This window comes from Adiantum capillus-veneris, chromosome 5 (genome assembly GCF_014529385.1).
Source record: "Adiantum capillus-veneris isolate H3 chromosome 5, ASM1452938v2, whole genome shotgun sequence".
In the NCBI taxonomy this organism is placed as follows: Eukaryota; Viridiplantae; Streptophyta; class Polypodiopsida; order Polypodiales; family Pteridaceae; genus Adiantum; species Adiantum capillus-veneris.
In genome coordinates, this window is record NC_140935.1 from 77,266,544 (window position 1) to 77,283,322 (window position 16,779).

The 16,779-nt window shown below is 43.7% G+C and overlaps 2 protein-coding genes across 2 annotated transcripts; both read left to right on the plus strand.

Moving 5' to 3' along the window:
• The first annotated feature begins 6,112 nt into the window (after positions 1 to 6,112).
• On the plus strand, positions 6,113 to 6,943 carry LOC147457560 (uncharacterized). The gene has a single exon (XM_086512422.1). It carries the CDS (start codon positions 6,167 to 6,169, stop codon positions 6,653 to 6,655), a length of 489 nt encoding a protein of 162 aa, XP_086368548.1. The 5' UTR covers positions 6,113 to 6,166; the 3' UTR covers positions 6,656 to 6,943.
• A 139-nt stretch (positions 6,944 to 7,082) lies between these two features.
• On the plus strand, positions 7,083 to 8,095 carry LOC147457561 (uncharacterized). Its single transcript, XM_086512423.1, has 5 exons — positions 7,083 to 7,232; positions 7,376 to 7,396; positions 7,543 to 7,560; positions 7,687 to 7,772; positions 7,846 to 8,095. Exons 1-5 carry the CDS (start codon positions 7,129 to 7,131, stop codon positions 7,854 to 7,856), a joined length of 240 nt encoding a protein of 79 aa, XP_086368549.1. The 5' UTR covers positions 7,083 to 7,128; the 3' UTR covers positions 7,857 to 8,095.
• The last annotated feature ends 8,684 nt before the right edge of the window (positions 8,096 to 16,779 follow it).

Genomic DNA, 16,779 nt, shown 5'->3' on the forward strand with positions numbered 1-16,779 from the left:
CGCACCATTGTTCCTCACATTTGTTTAGCAAAATCTGCAAAACAGGCTTGGGATATTCTCACAGGTCTTTATGCAAGCCACAATGAGGCTAAAATTGCTTTGCTGCGTAAAGAGCTGGAGTCGAAGATTATGCACGAGGAAGATGATATGGACACTTTCCTTGCTGGTGTCAAGGATATCGATGAGCAACTTATTTCTGCAGGTGAAGTCATTTCAGACATTTCCCTTGTGTAGACTGTTCTTGATGCCTTACCAGACTCTTACCAGACTTTTGCTAGTACTAGGAGACTTATGACCCAAGGAAATCCTGAAGTTGTCAAGTTTGATGCATTATGCACATTGCTATTGCATGAGTCACTTTCCAGAAAAAACAGGACTAGGCAGCGTGCAATTGAACAGGCTTTTATTGCTTCTCAAAGAAAGGGTGGTAACAGCAATGCAACCACTTCTTATGGTTCTGCTGCGAGTGGAAAAACTTATGTTCCCAATGCTTCTGCTGGCAGCACTTCGTCTGGCAATTCTGGTGATAAGGGCAAAAAGAAGACTTGTTGCCATTATTGTAAAGCTAATGATCACTTGATCAAACAGTGTCCTAAGTTGAAGGCCAAAGAGGCTAAGAAGAAAGAGGGTGGTTCCAATGCAAATGCTTGTTCCACTACAAATGCAACCATTGTTGAGTCTTCTGTGAAAGGAGACTGTAAAATTGATGCTGATGCAGAATGGGATTTTAGTGCAGAGTGTACTTACAATCCTGTTGTCCATGATGCATGCATGTTACTTGCTGCAGATTCACATGTGTGGTATTTCGACATTGGTGCTACAAAGCACATTACCTCACATCGTGAATTGTTCACCTCTCTCGAGTCTGTCCCTCATAGGAATTCAGTCACTTGTGCCAACAATGCCTCTTATCCGGTTCAGGATGTTGGAAAGATTGTGCTTATTGCTGCAAATGGCAGTTCTTTCACACTTGTTGATGCACTTTATGTACCTGGGATTAAGAAGAATCTTTTGTCTGTATCTGCACTTGCTAGACTTGGACTTGTAGTCAAATTTTGTGGATGACAGATGTACAGTTCATGATCTCAGTTTTGGTGATGAAATTGTTGCATCTGGACTTTTGTGCCATGGGTTGTATAAGCTCACTTTGTATGATAAGTGTGGACAAAATTTTGCAAATGCAGTTGCAGATTCAAGGGCTATTTCAGATGCAAAACTTTGGCATACACGATTTAGTCATCTGAATTTTTCCAGTTTGCTTCGTTTGCAGAAATCTGATATGGTTGCTTCTTTGCCGCCTCTTGAAGGATGGTTCAGTTCGGACCACATGCAGGTTGCAGCTTGTGCATAGTGATGTTTGTGGGCCCATGCAAACTCCATCCTTGGTCAATTACCTTTACTTCATGACTTTCATTGATGATTACTCTAGGCATGCATGGGTATTTCCACTTAAAGCAAAGTCCGAAGTTTTTATGTGCTTCAAACAATTTCTGGCTATGGCTGAAAATGTCTCGAAATGTACTATGGGCACCCGCCGTTCCGATCGAGGGGGGGAGTATATGTCTCATGAATTCAATGCATTTCTGGCTAGTCGTGGGATAAAACACCAATGTACAGTGCTTTATACACCTCAACAAAATGGTGTTGCTGAGAGGAAAAACATGTCACTTACAAAAATGGCACGATGTATGGTCAAAAGTCAAGATTTGCCGCATTCTTTTTGGCTTGAGGCCATCATGTGTGCCACTTATGTACTTAACAGGTGTCCTACGAAAGCTTTGCAGTCTATTACTCCATATGAAGCATGGCATGATAGAAAGCCTTCTATTGAGCACATGCGTGTTTTTGGCTGTTTGGCATATGCTTTGGTGCCACAAACACAGCGCAAAAAATTGGATGATAAGGCTGTCAAGTGTATTTTTGTTGGTTATAGTGCTGAAAGCAAAGGTTATAGGTTGTATCATCTGCAAACAAAGCGTATTTTGGTTTCACGAGATGTAGTGTTTGTGGAAGATTCTATTCAGCCCTTGCTGTCATGTACTAGAGACAGTAATGTAAGCTCATAGGACATTTATGACACTTTGTTGCCTCTTTTTAGTGGTGGAAGTTCGAATGTAAATTCAAATGAGGCAAATGTACAGCCTATGGGGGTTTCCAAAAATGTTACAAATCAGCCTTTTAACTGATGCAGATGTACATGATGTACTTGATGGGGAAAGGGCTGAAAATGAGCAGGCTAGAGGTATGCCAAAATGGTTGTAAATTGGATGCACCTTTGTCTAGTCGTACTCGTTCAGGCTCTTGCCATGCATCTTATGCATCAGATTGTTATGCTTTGGCTGTGTCTAGCTTACATGATGTTGAAGAGCCTCTGCCATTTGATGAAGCACAAAATTCAAAACATTGGATGGCTGCCATGCAATCAGAATATGATGCACTTATAGAAAATGACACATGGACTTTATGTGATTTGCCTCCTGGCAAAAAGGCCATTGGTACGAAGTGGGTTTATAAGTTGAAACGTAAACCAGATGGTGACATTGATCGCCATAAGGCTCGACTTGTTGCAAAGGGTTATGCATAGAAAAAAGGCATAGATTATGAAGAGACTTTTGCTCCCACTTGTCGTGTGACTATTGTGCATTTTCTATGTGCATTGGCAGCTCATTTTGGGGGATGTACATCAATCAGACATTGTTATTTCTTTCTTAAATGGTGACATATTTGAGGAAGTATATGTAATGCAGCCTCGCGGTTTTGTCGTGAAAGGATAAGAGGAAAAAGTGTGCAGATGTAAGAAGGCTTTGTATGGCTTGAAGCAATCTCCTCGTGCTGGGTATGAGAAAGCTGACACTCATTTGGTCAAACGAGGCTTTCGTAACAGTCCAACAGAAAGCACATTGTATGTAGAGCGTGAGGGTGATGTACTTCTCACTGTGGTTCTTTATGTAGATGATTTGCTGATCACTGGACCAAATGAGGGACATATTGGTGAATCTAAGGCTGATTTGAATGCTACTTTCAAGATGAAAGATTTGGGGTTGTTGCATCATTACTTGGGTATACAGTTTAAGCAGTGTGATGGTGGTATTGCCTTGTGTCAGAAAAGTCACATAGAGACATTGCTATGTAAGTTTGGACTTGAGGATTGCAAACCTATTGCCACTCCCATGGAAACAGGTTTGAAGTTGAGTCTACATGATGTTGGCGATCCTACTGATGCCACTCTTTACCAAACTGTTGTTGGGTCCCTCATTTATGTATGCAACACGAGGCCAGATATTCTGTTTGTAGTCTCACAGGTCAGCAGATTTATGCATAGCCCAGGGTCTAAGCATTGGCAGGCTGTCAAGAGGATTTTCCGCTACCTTAGTGGCACTTTACATCTTGGCTTGTTTTATCCCAAGGGGGGATCATTGCCGCCAGGTTTACATGCTTTTTCGAACTCAGATTGGGCTGGTTGTTTTGACACACGAGTGTCCACAAGTGGTTTTTGTTTCATGCTTGGCAGCTCATGTATATCATGGTTGAGCAAGAAGCAACCTATTGTAGCTACTTCGAGTTGTGAGGCTGAGTACAAGGCAGTCTTCACAGCTACGGTTGAGTGTGTATGGCTCAGATGCCTTATGGATGATTTGGGTGTTGGACATGACATTGCCAACACTATCTACACTGACAGTCAGAGCGCGTTGGCAGTTGTGAGGAACCCAGTTTTTCATGCTCGCACAAAGCACATTGAGGTGCATTACCACTATGTCAAGGAGAGGCTCTCAGCAGGAGAGATCAGCTTGGCTTATGTGCCAACACAGGACAACCTTGCAGATCTTTTCACAAAGGCATTGTCTCGTGAGAAGCTCAAAGCTTTCCGCAAAGCTTTGGGCTTACTCCCCTTTGTGGACTAATCATGTCCTCAAGGCATGGCACTTCCCTTTACTCATGTGCTAACTCTCGTGCGCCGCATCACTCCAGGGGGGATTTGTTACCATATACTTGTGGTAGTGGTGTGTGAACACACTAGGACCGCCGGGGAAATTTTTCCCTCTTTATGAGGGTTTTTCCTCCGTGCATTGTATATACGCCCATCACTTAGGGCTATCTATCTTTTCATTGCACACTAAGTAATACACTCTCTATTGTGTGCCTTGAGCTTCCTTCACCTTCTCCAAGCTATGTGCCTTTCTCTGTAATCCTAATTCCAACAAATGCCAACAAAAAGGGGAAGCACCATGGTTTCTCCACTCATCACTGTGATGGTGAACTCCTTGTCACCTCTTTTGCAGACAACAAGCAAGACGTAATTGTTAATGGAGAGCTTTCAGACATGAAACATTTCACAAACGGCAAGAAATCCTCCTCAACAAAGCTCTACCTATTGCAAGAGTATCTAACAAAGCCGCTTTTGTTGATACTTCTTCCCATTGTGATAGACATGGAATGACCACTAGCGATGAAGTGCTTGCTAAACATTCTTGCCTAGCCCAAACATCTCGAGAAATGTATGAATGGCCATCGACGACTTCATCATGGGTGGCCAAGGCAATGGCCAAGGCAAAGTGGACAAATGGCAAGAACAAGCATGTGTGCTCAAGCCGGCTTGTGCACATTGCCAGAACACGGAGGTGGAGAGGAGAGTGTCAACTTCAAACAACTTAGCAAACATCTACTTGAACATGTATGCTCCATATGGCATGATGACTTTATGATGTGTGAGAAGCGGAAGTCTGGTGAAATTAAGCTTCAGCAAAATGCTACACAAAGAGATGTCCTTCTTGTAGAGAAAACCTTGCTTGAAGGTCAAAAAGATCAAGCTTGAGCTTGACTTGAAAGCAACCACTCAAGAGCTTGCAAAGCTAGGTCATCAAAACTAGGTCTTCTTGAAGCCAAGTAGACCGTTTGTGAAGAGAAGTTAATTGCAGGATATGCCTAGTATGGTTGTGACAAGGATGTTTAGGGCTATTTGTAGCACATGCTAATTGAAATCCTTTCACGAACAACAATAACCTTTGCGGGCACTGCTAAAGATAGTCAACATGTTGGCAGAGGTCACCAAAAGAGATGACAATGGAGCTTGCAACAAACATGATCAATGCATTGATGGGAATCACATGATCAACATGATAGTAGAAGTAAATGCGATAGCTGAAGAGAAATTTTTATTTTGATGAAAGAACAATTAACATAGACTTTGATCAATATGCTAGTGGGTTTGATTAAATACTTCTTTATTCTGCAGATGGTATTCTCAGGCCTCACGAGTCTTTAATAGCAACAACAAGCAGTCGATAGGCATTGTTGCTTTCAACAAGAGGGCTTTTTATAAGAATTTTCTATTAAGGGTGAAAATGAGAGGCAACCTTCAAAAAAATAGTTATGAAATTTTTAAGGGTGAAATTGTGAGCTACCTTCAAAAATAGTTAAGGGTTGTTTAAAGAGATTTTTTGCTAGTTATTTTAAAGGTAAAAATATGAGCTACACTTCAAAAACTAAAATGCATGAACTAATTTTGAAGATGAAATTAGATCTCTTTTTAAAGTAATAAGTTTAAGTCATCTTTATTGAAAAGAATGTAGATCAAGATCACAAGGAATGAAGAGCGTTTGTGACTCCCAAAGAAGGGACACATGGAGAGTTTACCATGGCATGGCAATTTAAAATGATACAAGCTTGCATGATGTTGACAATAGTGAATTCTTCATTGTGCAACTGCAATATTTTTAAAATAAGAGAGTCCTTCCACTTGGAGCAGAAACAAAAGTTCTCCTTCAACATTGGAGGGGATAAAAAGGGCACGATCCCTATCCCTATGGTATTATTATAAATGTGGAAAATATGTGAAGAATGGTGCCATCTCCACACATACACATGTTTTATTTTTTTTTATGAGCACAACCGTCGCAATGCACGAAATGCTTCTTCTTCCATCTTTAAAAATTATAATGTGAAAATTTTCTCCTATACACATTTGCTAATTCGAAATTTCATTCGACTTGCGAGGTCATAGTGCTTTTGGCAAAAGCTTCCGGTGAGGAGCCATCGGGCAAAGGTCGTTCACACACGTTATTGGGGTAAAAGACACACTACGGTACAAGCGGTAGCGTGTGTGAACGACCTCTGCCCGCTTTGGTGCGTGAATTCCTCACCAGATAACCGTAGAGCCGAGGTGCAAATGTCAGCAATGGGAGACACATCAGTGTTGCTCATAGGGTCCAGGACTTCGTGTGCAGGGCACACGAGTCGGAAATGGATAGGGCCTCACTGGCAAGGAAGCACGTCGAGCTTTACAGCAAGCAGCAGAGGTTTGCTGGTTGTCAGAGCTAGAACAACAGAAGGTTCGTCCTCGTCGTCTGGTTCATCATCGTCGGTGGCAAGCGAGAAAGAAGCGAGGGTTGCAACGCAGTCATCACCTCCTGTTGGGTGCAAAGCATGCGGCAGGACAGACCTCGAGAATGGTTGCAATGGGGAGGGTCGCATTCAAGGTGGTATTGGTGCTCTTCCTGGCTTTGACTGGTGGCCCATCAAGGCATACCGTCCTTGCCCAGCCTTTCTCCAGTCAGGTGGACGGTATCGTCGCTCAGGCCAAAGCTTGAATGAACTTGCATTCGGCCAGAAAACTTCTGGTGATGACCTTGATGTTTCTGAGCGGCTTAAACGATGAAAATGAGCCCCTGTTTCTTTGCAAGAATTGCCTGCAATCGAGGCTTCATGAACTGGGATTGCTTTGGCTTGCTGAGGTATATATGTATCTTCTCCCTTCTTTTCACAAGTAGTCCCTTGGCATTGCAACTTGTAATCTGGTTGTTCACCGCTTCTCTTCTTACATGTACATTAGTATTGCCTCCATTTTCGTGAGCAGTGAATAGCATTTACATAAGAATATTTGATTGTGTGATTTTCAAGAACACACTCTATGCAAGAGGCAATTTGCACGTGTTTTAAGTGGTAACACGTGTTGCATTCGCTTCAGTCTTGCGAGTATGAGTAGAATGCCAGTGAAAAGTGCCAAGAAAAGCTCTCACAGTTACTTGACTTACAAAGGGTTCGTTTCTCATTGAACAAGTTTTGTCAAGGTTTTGATGTCCTGGCAGTGGCAGTTATATCGTGGTTAGTCATTATTTGGGAGTTCAAGTTATGTTACGGAGCAAAGTTTTCGAAAATAGGAGTCTGCCAACTTGCCAGGATACTGTGCAGCTGCACAAAAGAAAGCCCTTCACTAAGATATTGTTCTGGAGTAGGTGAGTTCACCGCATTGATATATTACAATGCCATGGCTCTGACCACAGTGACTTCTTTTGAGTGTGGCTTGTGTTGTAAGTGAACTATAGTAGTTGTACAATACTGACATCAAGCTCTAAGTCACTTATGATCATGACCACAGGCACGGGATTAAATTAAGAACGTCGCCTGAGAGAATGGAGACAGACAATTGACACATTGAGATTTAGAGTGATAATGAGGGAATTCAACTCACTCCTTTGGTTCTAAACAATCCGCTGAAGGGCTTCCTAGCTCTTCACTCCACCAGTACTTACTTGTCTATTGAAGAATTAGCAGAATTCCAAGGTGTGCAATTTGGAGTTGATTTGAGGCAATTTCAGATTTGTTCTTGCTATTGTCCAGCCTTTTTCGACTCTTGAAGCTTTAGCTATTTCTTCTTTAATATCCGATCTGTTGGGGTTGATGAATCAGGATACTTAAGGGGCTTTTTTTCCAGCCACTTTCAATTTGCAAAGCTGAAAAATTGCTGATTTGTGTGCCATCTTGGACTGTCCCGGGTATTGTTCTTTGGCTGCTTTGCTGGGGCAAGCTATTTAAATGAAAACGCTGAGGGGCTGATTTCTTACACAGGTCTGACTTAATCTAAATCAGAGGAACATCAACCTCCAAAATCTTGGAGATGGCTCAAGCAATGCCGGTGTAACAGTTTGTAGCCAGTTCCTTCTTCGGTGAAGATGGGCTGCCATGAGTTGTGCAATAGAAGGTAAGCAACAAGTGTAACAACTTGAACAAGGAAAGAGCGATAGGGATCATGGCTAGCCTTTGAGGTACCATGAAAGCATCGGTTCAAAATTAATAAACAACTAATAGTTTCATTTTAAACTCTCCCCTCTCCCAATTTTCAGGTTTAAATCCAGTATTTTAGGTGGCAAGCTCAAATTCTAGCTGGGATTTGCAGCTAAAATCCACTAAACTCCGGTTTTTTGAGAGAGAGAGAGAGAGAGAGAGAGAGAGAGAGAGAGAGAGAGAGAGAGAGAGAGAGAGAGAGAGAGAGAGAGAGAGAGAGCAATGCTGCCCCCTCGCGGTCAGTAGCTTGCTTCGCCCTCTGCTGCACCTATGCACCTCTGCTAGCAACCATATGCCCGTGTCAGCAACTCTGTGCTGCCGTATCTGCTACCACGAACCCGCAGTTTTGCCTACGTGGGAGCTTCGCCAGGGCTCTCTCTACCCGCCATCTCTCCCTATTGCCCTACCCTCTGACGACCCCACCCTACCCGGTGACAACCCCACCCCTACCCACCATCTCTACCCTTTGCCCTATTCCTGTTGACAACTTCACCTCTGCCTGCCAATTGCGCAGATTTTCAGTCACCCCCTCAACCCACTCCACTCATTGCCTTACCATTCCAATCCCTATCGACTCCCATGGTGCTGGATCACCTCCATCAACACAGAGCCGGTCAGGACCGCTCTCTACCTGGAGAAGGCTGCTTGCGCGACCTTGCCTCCCACATTACCTCTCCTCCTCCTGGTGCTGTAGAGTCTAGACTCCTTGGTATTTGTTCAAGCGTTTTTGCCTATGTTTGCCCTGCTGGTTCATCGACGCTCTGCATATTTCGGGTTTGGATTCTTTCTATCTCGTATGTTGCTTTTTCCTTTTTATATTTTCCTTGTTTCTTGTTTATTCTTGCTCTTGAGTTTGTGAGGGTGAGTGTGTGTTCCTTTTGTTGCCTTTATAAGGCTCACTTGCGTGTGTGTGTGAGCGTGTGCGCGTGCGCGTGCGTGAAAGCTTGTCCTTAGAGTTTTTGTGTGTGTGTGTGTGTGTGTGTGTGTGTGTGTGTGTGTGTGTGTGTGTGTTCCTTCTGTTGCCCTAAGGGCTTGCTTTCGGATGTGTGCACGTGTGTGCGTGAAAGCTTGTCTTGTCTGGTTTCTGCTTTTGTTTTGTTTTGTTTAGTTTCCTCCTCTTTCGTTGGGTTTTTGGCTTGGATTGTTGTTGTGGCTTGCTGGTTGCTGGTATGTTTAGTGGTTGGCTAGCTGCTCCTCTCTGCTCAACTTTACCAAGATTCTTCAATCGTTTTTCACCTAGACACTGTTTTTGAAGCCGCTTTCATTGCCTTCCTGGAGCTCCCTCTTTATCTATGGTCTTCAGGAGCCACCTTCAAGAAGTGGACTACTCTCTATTGTGGATGATAGCTTCTTGCCGGCTCAGTTGCACCGGTCGTAGCTTGGTCCATAAACTCTTCGACATAGCATGACCTCGTCGTCGACTTCATTGTCTTTGATGTAGACTAGTAGTACCTGTCGTCCACATCATTGTCTTCGACATAGACTAGCAGTACTCGTCGTCGATATCATCGTTGTCGACATAGACTCCATGAGTACCTTGTCGTCATCGACACAAAACCTCTCAGTACCTCAGTACCCAATAGTACCCACCATCAGTACCTTCAGTGCCCGGCATCAATAGCATCAGTACCCATTAGCATTAGTATCTCAGCACTTGGTCATTGTAGTAGCATTTGTGCAAGAATAAAGAAAGTACTTGCTTTGGCACAGAGCAAGCGGACCCTCGAGGGTTTGGGACCGGACATCCCTATGCTGTCTCTTTTCTCTCTCTTGTGTCTCTCTTTCTTTCAGCTGAGTTCAATCTTTCAAGTGAAGCAAAGTGTCCCTTGTGTTTGTGTGCGGAGTACTAGATTCGAGCTATATCCATAAACACTTCCGTTGCACCTGACATTGGTATCAGAGATCTGTGCATGCTTCGGCTTCGCGAACTCAAGGGAAGAACCTCAAGAACCAAGAACCCCAAGAACCCAAGGAACCTCTCCTAGTTTTTTTTCCTGAAGAATCTTTGAGTCCTGAACATGGATTACCAGATCCCACCTTCATTGCCTTTGAAGGAAGATCGCCATCGGATACACGACAACCTAGATCTTGAGTACTAGGATCTACTTGCCTCCTATGCGGACATGGAAGGAGTATCACCTTGATCTCTTTTCTCGATCCCTGCATTAGGCATTCTGTCCTTGGCATCTAGCTGCATACATTTCCCTCATCATTGACACTTTGGAGAAGACTCCAGAACCACACCTTAGTCCATCAGCACCGGGAATGTTTTCACCACACATATTGTTTGGGTGTTAGCAAAGACTAGCTAAAGTAGAGTCGGTATCTAGAAAGAAGCCCAAACTAGCGTCAATATCTTAGACGAAGCTCAGGGTGGCGTATCTATGGCAGTGGTCTCGCAGAAATTTGTTGGCTAATAACCCTTACGATATGTGTTTTCATCTCCAGCAGTACCCGCATAACCCACAACACCCGCAGTACCCGCAGTCATAGGTTTTGGAGGAATTTTCATTGTGATGCATCCACAACATCATAAGCATTCATCATTCAGCATCAGAAGTACAGATAGAAGTTCAACAGCTGTGCCTCACTTTTAACAGGGGGGATGTCACATGCGCACTTCACTTGCGCCAAATGGACATGCTTCTGCCATGGTCTAGCATCAGTCATAGCCTAGCTTAGGACCGAGCCTGACAGTTTGTGAGCCTCTAGCTAGACGTGCATGCCCAGGCCAGTCATAGTTGCATACCCTCTCTTGCACAGTACAGTCATTTCAGTATCAGCATTTTCCAGAGCATAGAACCCTTTTTGCCAAAGTACACATTTTTCACTTATTTATTAATAAGTGACTTTTTTTGGAAAAGTAGGTAGGGCAAATTGCTAAAGAATCTATAAAAGAAACCCATTGGCACTCGGTAGAAGCAGAGGAGCAGAAGCAACAGAGCCTCTCACGCAGCAGTACCCCGAGCAGCATCAACGTTTTTAAAGCAGATTTCAACCATCAATGTTTTTCCAACAATACCATCCTCTCAGGCCTTAGATGAGCGCCAGTTTTCAGCCTTCCAGATCAGCCAGCGTTTTTCGTTTTCAGCCCTTAGTGCCCACGCGCAACAGTTGTCATCGTCGCGCAGTAGTCATTGTCGCCATGACGATCGTCGTCATCATCGACATAGTCCCAGATTTCAGCAGATTCTTAGCGATAGCAGATTTCAGCAGATTCTTAGCGACAACAGATTTCAGCGCTAGCGTTTCAGATTTCAGCCCTAGCCTCGCGGCGGCGTCGTCGTCACGGCGACATCTTCGTGTCCATGACGGTCGTTGTCATCGTCAGCGTCGTAGTCGTCGTTGTCGTCGACATAGTATCTCCGGCACCTCAAGCATCTCAAGCATTCACAACATGACCAACATGATCAACATGACCCGCATGACCCTGTTGTAGACCTTCCCGTCCTCGATATAGCCCGCTTGACCTTGTCGTCGACTTCACCGTCTTCGACATAGAACCCGCATGACCTCGTCGTCGACTTCATTGTCTTCGACATAGACCAGCAGTACCCGTCGTCGACATAGACCAGCAATACCTGTCGTCGATATCATGGTCGTCAACATAGACTCCATCAGTACCTCGTCGTCATCGTCGTTGACACAGAACCTCTTAGTACCTCAGTACCCAGCATTCTTACCATCAATACCTTCAGTACCTAGCATCAGTAGCATCAGTACCCATTAGCATCAACATCTCAACACTTAGTCATTGTAGTAGCATTTGTGCAAGAATAAAGAAAGTACTTGCTCTGGCAACAGAGCAAGGGGGCCCTTGAGGGTTTGGGACCCAACATCCTTTTGTCGTCTCTTTTCTCTCTCTTGTGTCTCACTTTCTTTCAGTTTAGTTCAATCTTTCAAGTGAAGCAAAGTGTCCCTTGTGTTTGTGTGTAGAGTATTAGATCCGAGCTAAATCCATAAACACTTCCGCTGCACCTGCCATCTTTATGGCTTATGCCTTGTAAGACAGCGATGAAGACGGAGCGCGCTTGACGCGCAATGGGAGTGTCACAGTCTTGGACACCCCCAAGTCAGGAAACTGACACGACACACGAGAGAATCACTTAAAATACTTCACAACTTTGAAACTTGAGTAGATGCAGCCTAGCGTAGTTTCGTGCAGAGAGAGATTGGCCCCAAAGACTCGCGCCCCTTTCGTTATTTCTTTTATATTAATGTTTCATCAAAGTACAACTCCCGCGGGTCCTAGTCTCTCAGATTCTACGTCCAGATGCTCTGAAGAGTGAGGACCTTGGGCTCCCTTTAATCTTATAAGGGATGCCAAAAGTAGAGCCCGAAAGCAAACCGTCCCAATAGCAATTGGTCTTCAAAATCTGCCAAAAAGCATCAACGCAAATTGCAAAAATCCGTACAGCCCTGCCACGTCAGCAGCCAGCATGAAAAGCGGAAATTTGTACAAGCTGTCATGTCATCAGCTAGCGCAAAAAGCGGAATTCCGTACAGTCTGCCATGTCATCTTCCCAACGCGTTTTGTGGGGGTCCGCACTGTTGCTGTACAGCCACGTCATTGTCTTATGACATACCTCCCTCTTGAAAGAATTGTAATCGCTCTCGATTACGCTTGCAAAAATCAGACGTAAGCCATAAATCAGTTCAGTAGACACTGCCTCTATGTACCGAAGCACTAGACAACACTCACATCACATCACATTCAGATCACAGTCAAATCACATTTAGATCACACATTCACATTGAATCTAGGACCATGATTCCTGGCAATGTATTTAGCAATCGCATCTAGATCCATCCTAGACCTCGTTGATGTCGGATTAATCAATCCCATATTGCGATCATGTCCATAGATTTCCGACTCAAGCACTGCCGTGTGCGAGTAATCATTTCCGTGGATTCCAATTCATCACTAAGTTCGTACTGAACAAAATGGTTCAATCAATCAGTTCTAGTTGTGTGGCCATCTCATCCCGCAGGAACTCTTGATGCGCTCACGATAGTTCCATTGAAGAAGTCGTGATTCAATATTTATGATTCGTTATCAGGTTCATTCGGGAGCTGTCACTGCTCCAAAATTATCATCATCTCATTCTTAATCTTGTTATCTTTTCACAAATACCAGGATCTTTCATAAAACATTAGTTTCATTCAAAATTCAAAATCATCTTTCAAAAAGTCTTATAAGTTCATAAAGCAAAGTAATGCTAATTCATTCATAATTTTCTATCTAAAATCTGTTCTAGAACGAGTATCGCCTCGCCTTGCTGTCCTTTCAATCTGTCAATCGTCCCGAGTCTTGTGCCTTTTTGGGACATCGTGCAATGATGTGTCCTTGTTCTCCACATTCAAAAGACTTTCTTGCTTTGAAATATTCATCTCTTTGGTCTTCTGTCAGTGGAGGGCGTCTATCTCTCTAACGGCTATTTCTGTTCTGACTAGTCGAAGGTTTATGTGGTGGGTAAGTCAAGTTACCCGAATGTATAGCAAATCCCTGCTTCGCATGTCCATCAACTGTTGTATAGCCTCAAACTTCTTTTCAAGATAGTAGTTTCGGATCTCTTTAGGAAGTCCACAACAAAACCGTTCAATCTGCTCCTTAAAATTGATCTTCTTAAAGGATGAAGCGGGTAGAAAGACATCCCAAAACCTCTCATAATAAGAATCCAAAGACTATCTGGACCATCCGAATATGGTTCCAGTCAGTAATCACATCTTGTTCGTATTCTTGTGTGAACTATGAAGAAATAAAGAGTTTCTTGAAATTCAGGCACTTTGTCGGTGCTTGTTTCCTTAACAGAAGAGTGGACCACTATGTCTGTGCATTGTCTTTCAAAAAGGATGTTGTCCGTCTGATCTTGGAGTGCTCAGTATAGCAGCTGTTGGAATTAGGGTTGCAGAGAAACGCACACAGCTCGGAGAGGACGAAGGAAGCTCAAGGCACACAATGGAGAGTGTGTTACTTAGTGTGCAATGGAAAGATAGATAGCCCTAGAGTGATGGGCATATATACAATGCACGGGGAAAAAACCTCCTAAAGAGGGAAAAAATGTCCCGGCGGTCCTAGTGTGTTCACACACATCACTACCACATGTATATGGTAACAAATCCCCCTTAGAGTGATGCGGTGAACAAGAGCTGGCACATGAGTAAAGGGAAGTGCCATGCCCTAAGGACATGATTAGTCCACAAAGGGGAGTAAGCCCAAAGCTTTGCGGAAAGCTTCAAGCTTCTCACGAGACAATGCCTTTGTGAAAAGATCTGCAAGGTTGTCCTGTGTTGGCACATAAGCCAAGCTGAACTCTCCTGCCGAGAGCCTCTCCCTGACATAGTGGTAATGCACCTCAATGTGCTTTGTGCGAGCATGAAAAACTGGGTTCCTCGCAACTGTCAATGCTCTCTGACTGTCAGTGTAGATAGTGTTGGGAGTGTCCTGTCCAACACCCAAATCAGCCATAAGGCGTCTGAGCCATACACACTCAACCGTAGCTGTGAAGACTGCCCTGTACTCAGCCTCACAACTTGAAGTGGCCACAGTAGGTTGCTTCTTGCTCTACCATGATATACATGAACTGCCAAGCATGAAACAAAAACCACTTGTGGACACTCGCGTGTCAAAACAACCAGCCCAATCTGAGTCTGAAAAAGTATGTAAGTCTGGCGGCAATGATCCCCCCTTGGGATAAAACAAGCCAAGATGTAAAGTGCCACTAAGGTAGCGGAAAATCCTCTTGACAGCGTGCCAATGCTTAGACCCTGGGCTATGCATAAATCTGCTGACCTGTGAGACTGCAAACTGAATATCTGGCCTCGTGTTGCATACATAAATGAGGCAGCCAACAGCAGTTTGGTAAAGAGTGACATCAACAGGATCGCCAGCATCATGTAGACTCAACTTCAAACCTGTTTCCATGGGAGTGGCAATAGGTTTGCAATCCTCAAGTCCAAACTTACATAGCAATGTCTCTATGTAACTTTTCTGACACAAGGCAATACCACCATCACACTGCTTAAACTGTATACCCAAGTAATGATGCAACAGCCCCAAATCTTTCATCTTGAAAGTAGCATTCAAATCAGCCTTAAATTCAGCAATATGTCTCTCATTTGGTCTAGTGATCAGCAAATCATGGACATAAAGAACCACAATGAGAAGTACATCATCCTCACGCTTTACATACAATGTGGTTTCTGTTGGACTGTTACGAAAGCCTCGTTTCACCAAATGAGTGTCAGCTTTCTCATACCAAGCACGAGGAGATTGCTTCAACCCATACAAAGCCTTCTTACATCTGCACACTTTGTCCTCTTGTCCTTTTATGACAAAACTGCGAGGGTGCGTTACATAAACTTCCTCAAATGTCACCATTCAAGAAAGCAGTAACAATGTCTGATTGATGTACATCCCAACCAAAATGAGCTGCCAATGCACATAGAAAACGTACAGTAGTCATACGACAAGTGGGAGCAAAAGTCTCTTCATAATCTATGCCTTTTTGCTGTGCATAACCTTTTGCAACAAGTCGAGGCTTATGGCGATCGATCTCACCATCCGGCTTGCGTTTCAACTTGTAAACCCACTTCGTACCAATGGCCTTTTTGCCAGGAGGCAAATCACATAAAGTCCACGTGTTATTTTCTGTAAGTGCATCATATTCTGATTGCATGGCGGCCATCCAATTTTCTGAATTCTGTGCTTCATCAAAAGACAGAGGCTCCTCAACATCATGTAAGCTAGACACAACCAAAGCATAACAATCTGATGCATAAGATGCATGGCGAGAGCCTAAACGAGTACAACTAGACAAAGGTGCATCCAATTTACTGTCACGCAAAGTGTGCACCAGCCATTTTGACATACCTCTAGCCTGCTCATTTTCAGCCCTTTCCTCATCAAGTACATCATGTACATCTGCATCAGTAATAGGCTGATCTAAAACATTTTCAGAAACCCCCATAGACTGTACATTTGCCTCATTGGAACTTACATTCGTATTTCCACCACTGAAAAGAGGCAACAAAGTGTCATAAATGTCCCGTGAGCTTACATTACTGTCTCTAGTATATGACAGTAAGGGCTGAACAAAAACTTCCACATACACTACATCCCGAGAAATCAGAATACGTTTTGTTTGCGGATAATACAACCTGTAACCTTTGCTTTCAGCACTATAACCAACAAAAATACATTTGACAGCCTTATCATCTAATTTTCTGCACTGCACTTGTGGCACCAAAGCATATGCCAAACAGCCAAAAATACGCATGTGCTCAATAGAAGGCTTTCTATCATGCCATGCTTCATATGGAGTAATAGACTGCAAAGCTTTCGTAGGACACCTGTTTAGTACATAAGTGGCACACATGATGGCCTCAAGCCAAAAAGAATGCGGCAAAGCTTGACTTTTGACCATACATCGTGCCAGTTTCGTTAGTGACCTGTTTTTCCTCTTAGCAACACCATTTTGCTAAGGTGTATAAGGCACTGTACATTGGTGTTTTATCCCATGACTAGCTAGAAATGCATTAAATTCATGAGACATATACTCCCCCCCTCGATCGTAACGGAGGGTGCCCATAGTACATTTCGAGACATTTTCAGCCATAGCCAGAACTTGTTTGAAGCACATAAAAACTTCGGACTTCGCTTTAAGCGGAAATACCCATGCATGCCTGGAGTAATCATCAATGAAAGTCACGAAGTAC

Bases quoted from the DNA above. Each gene is read 5' to 3' on its own strand.
- LOC147457560 (XM_086512422.1), top strand. From the start codon at position 6,167: ATGTCAGCAATGGGAGACACATCAGTGTTGCTCATAGGGTCCAGGACT.
- LOC147457561 (XM_086512423.1), top strand. From the start codon at position 7,129: ATGTTACGGAGCAAAGTTTTCGAAAATAGGAGTCTGCCAACTTGCCAG. The intron at 7,233-7,375 runs GTGAGTTCACCG...TCATGACCACAG, and splicing joins AAGATATTGTTCTGGAGTAG to GCACGGGATTAAATTAAGAA.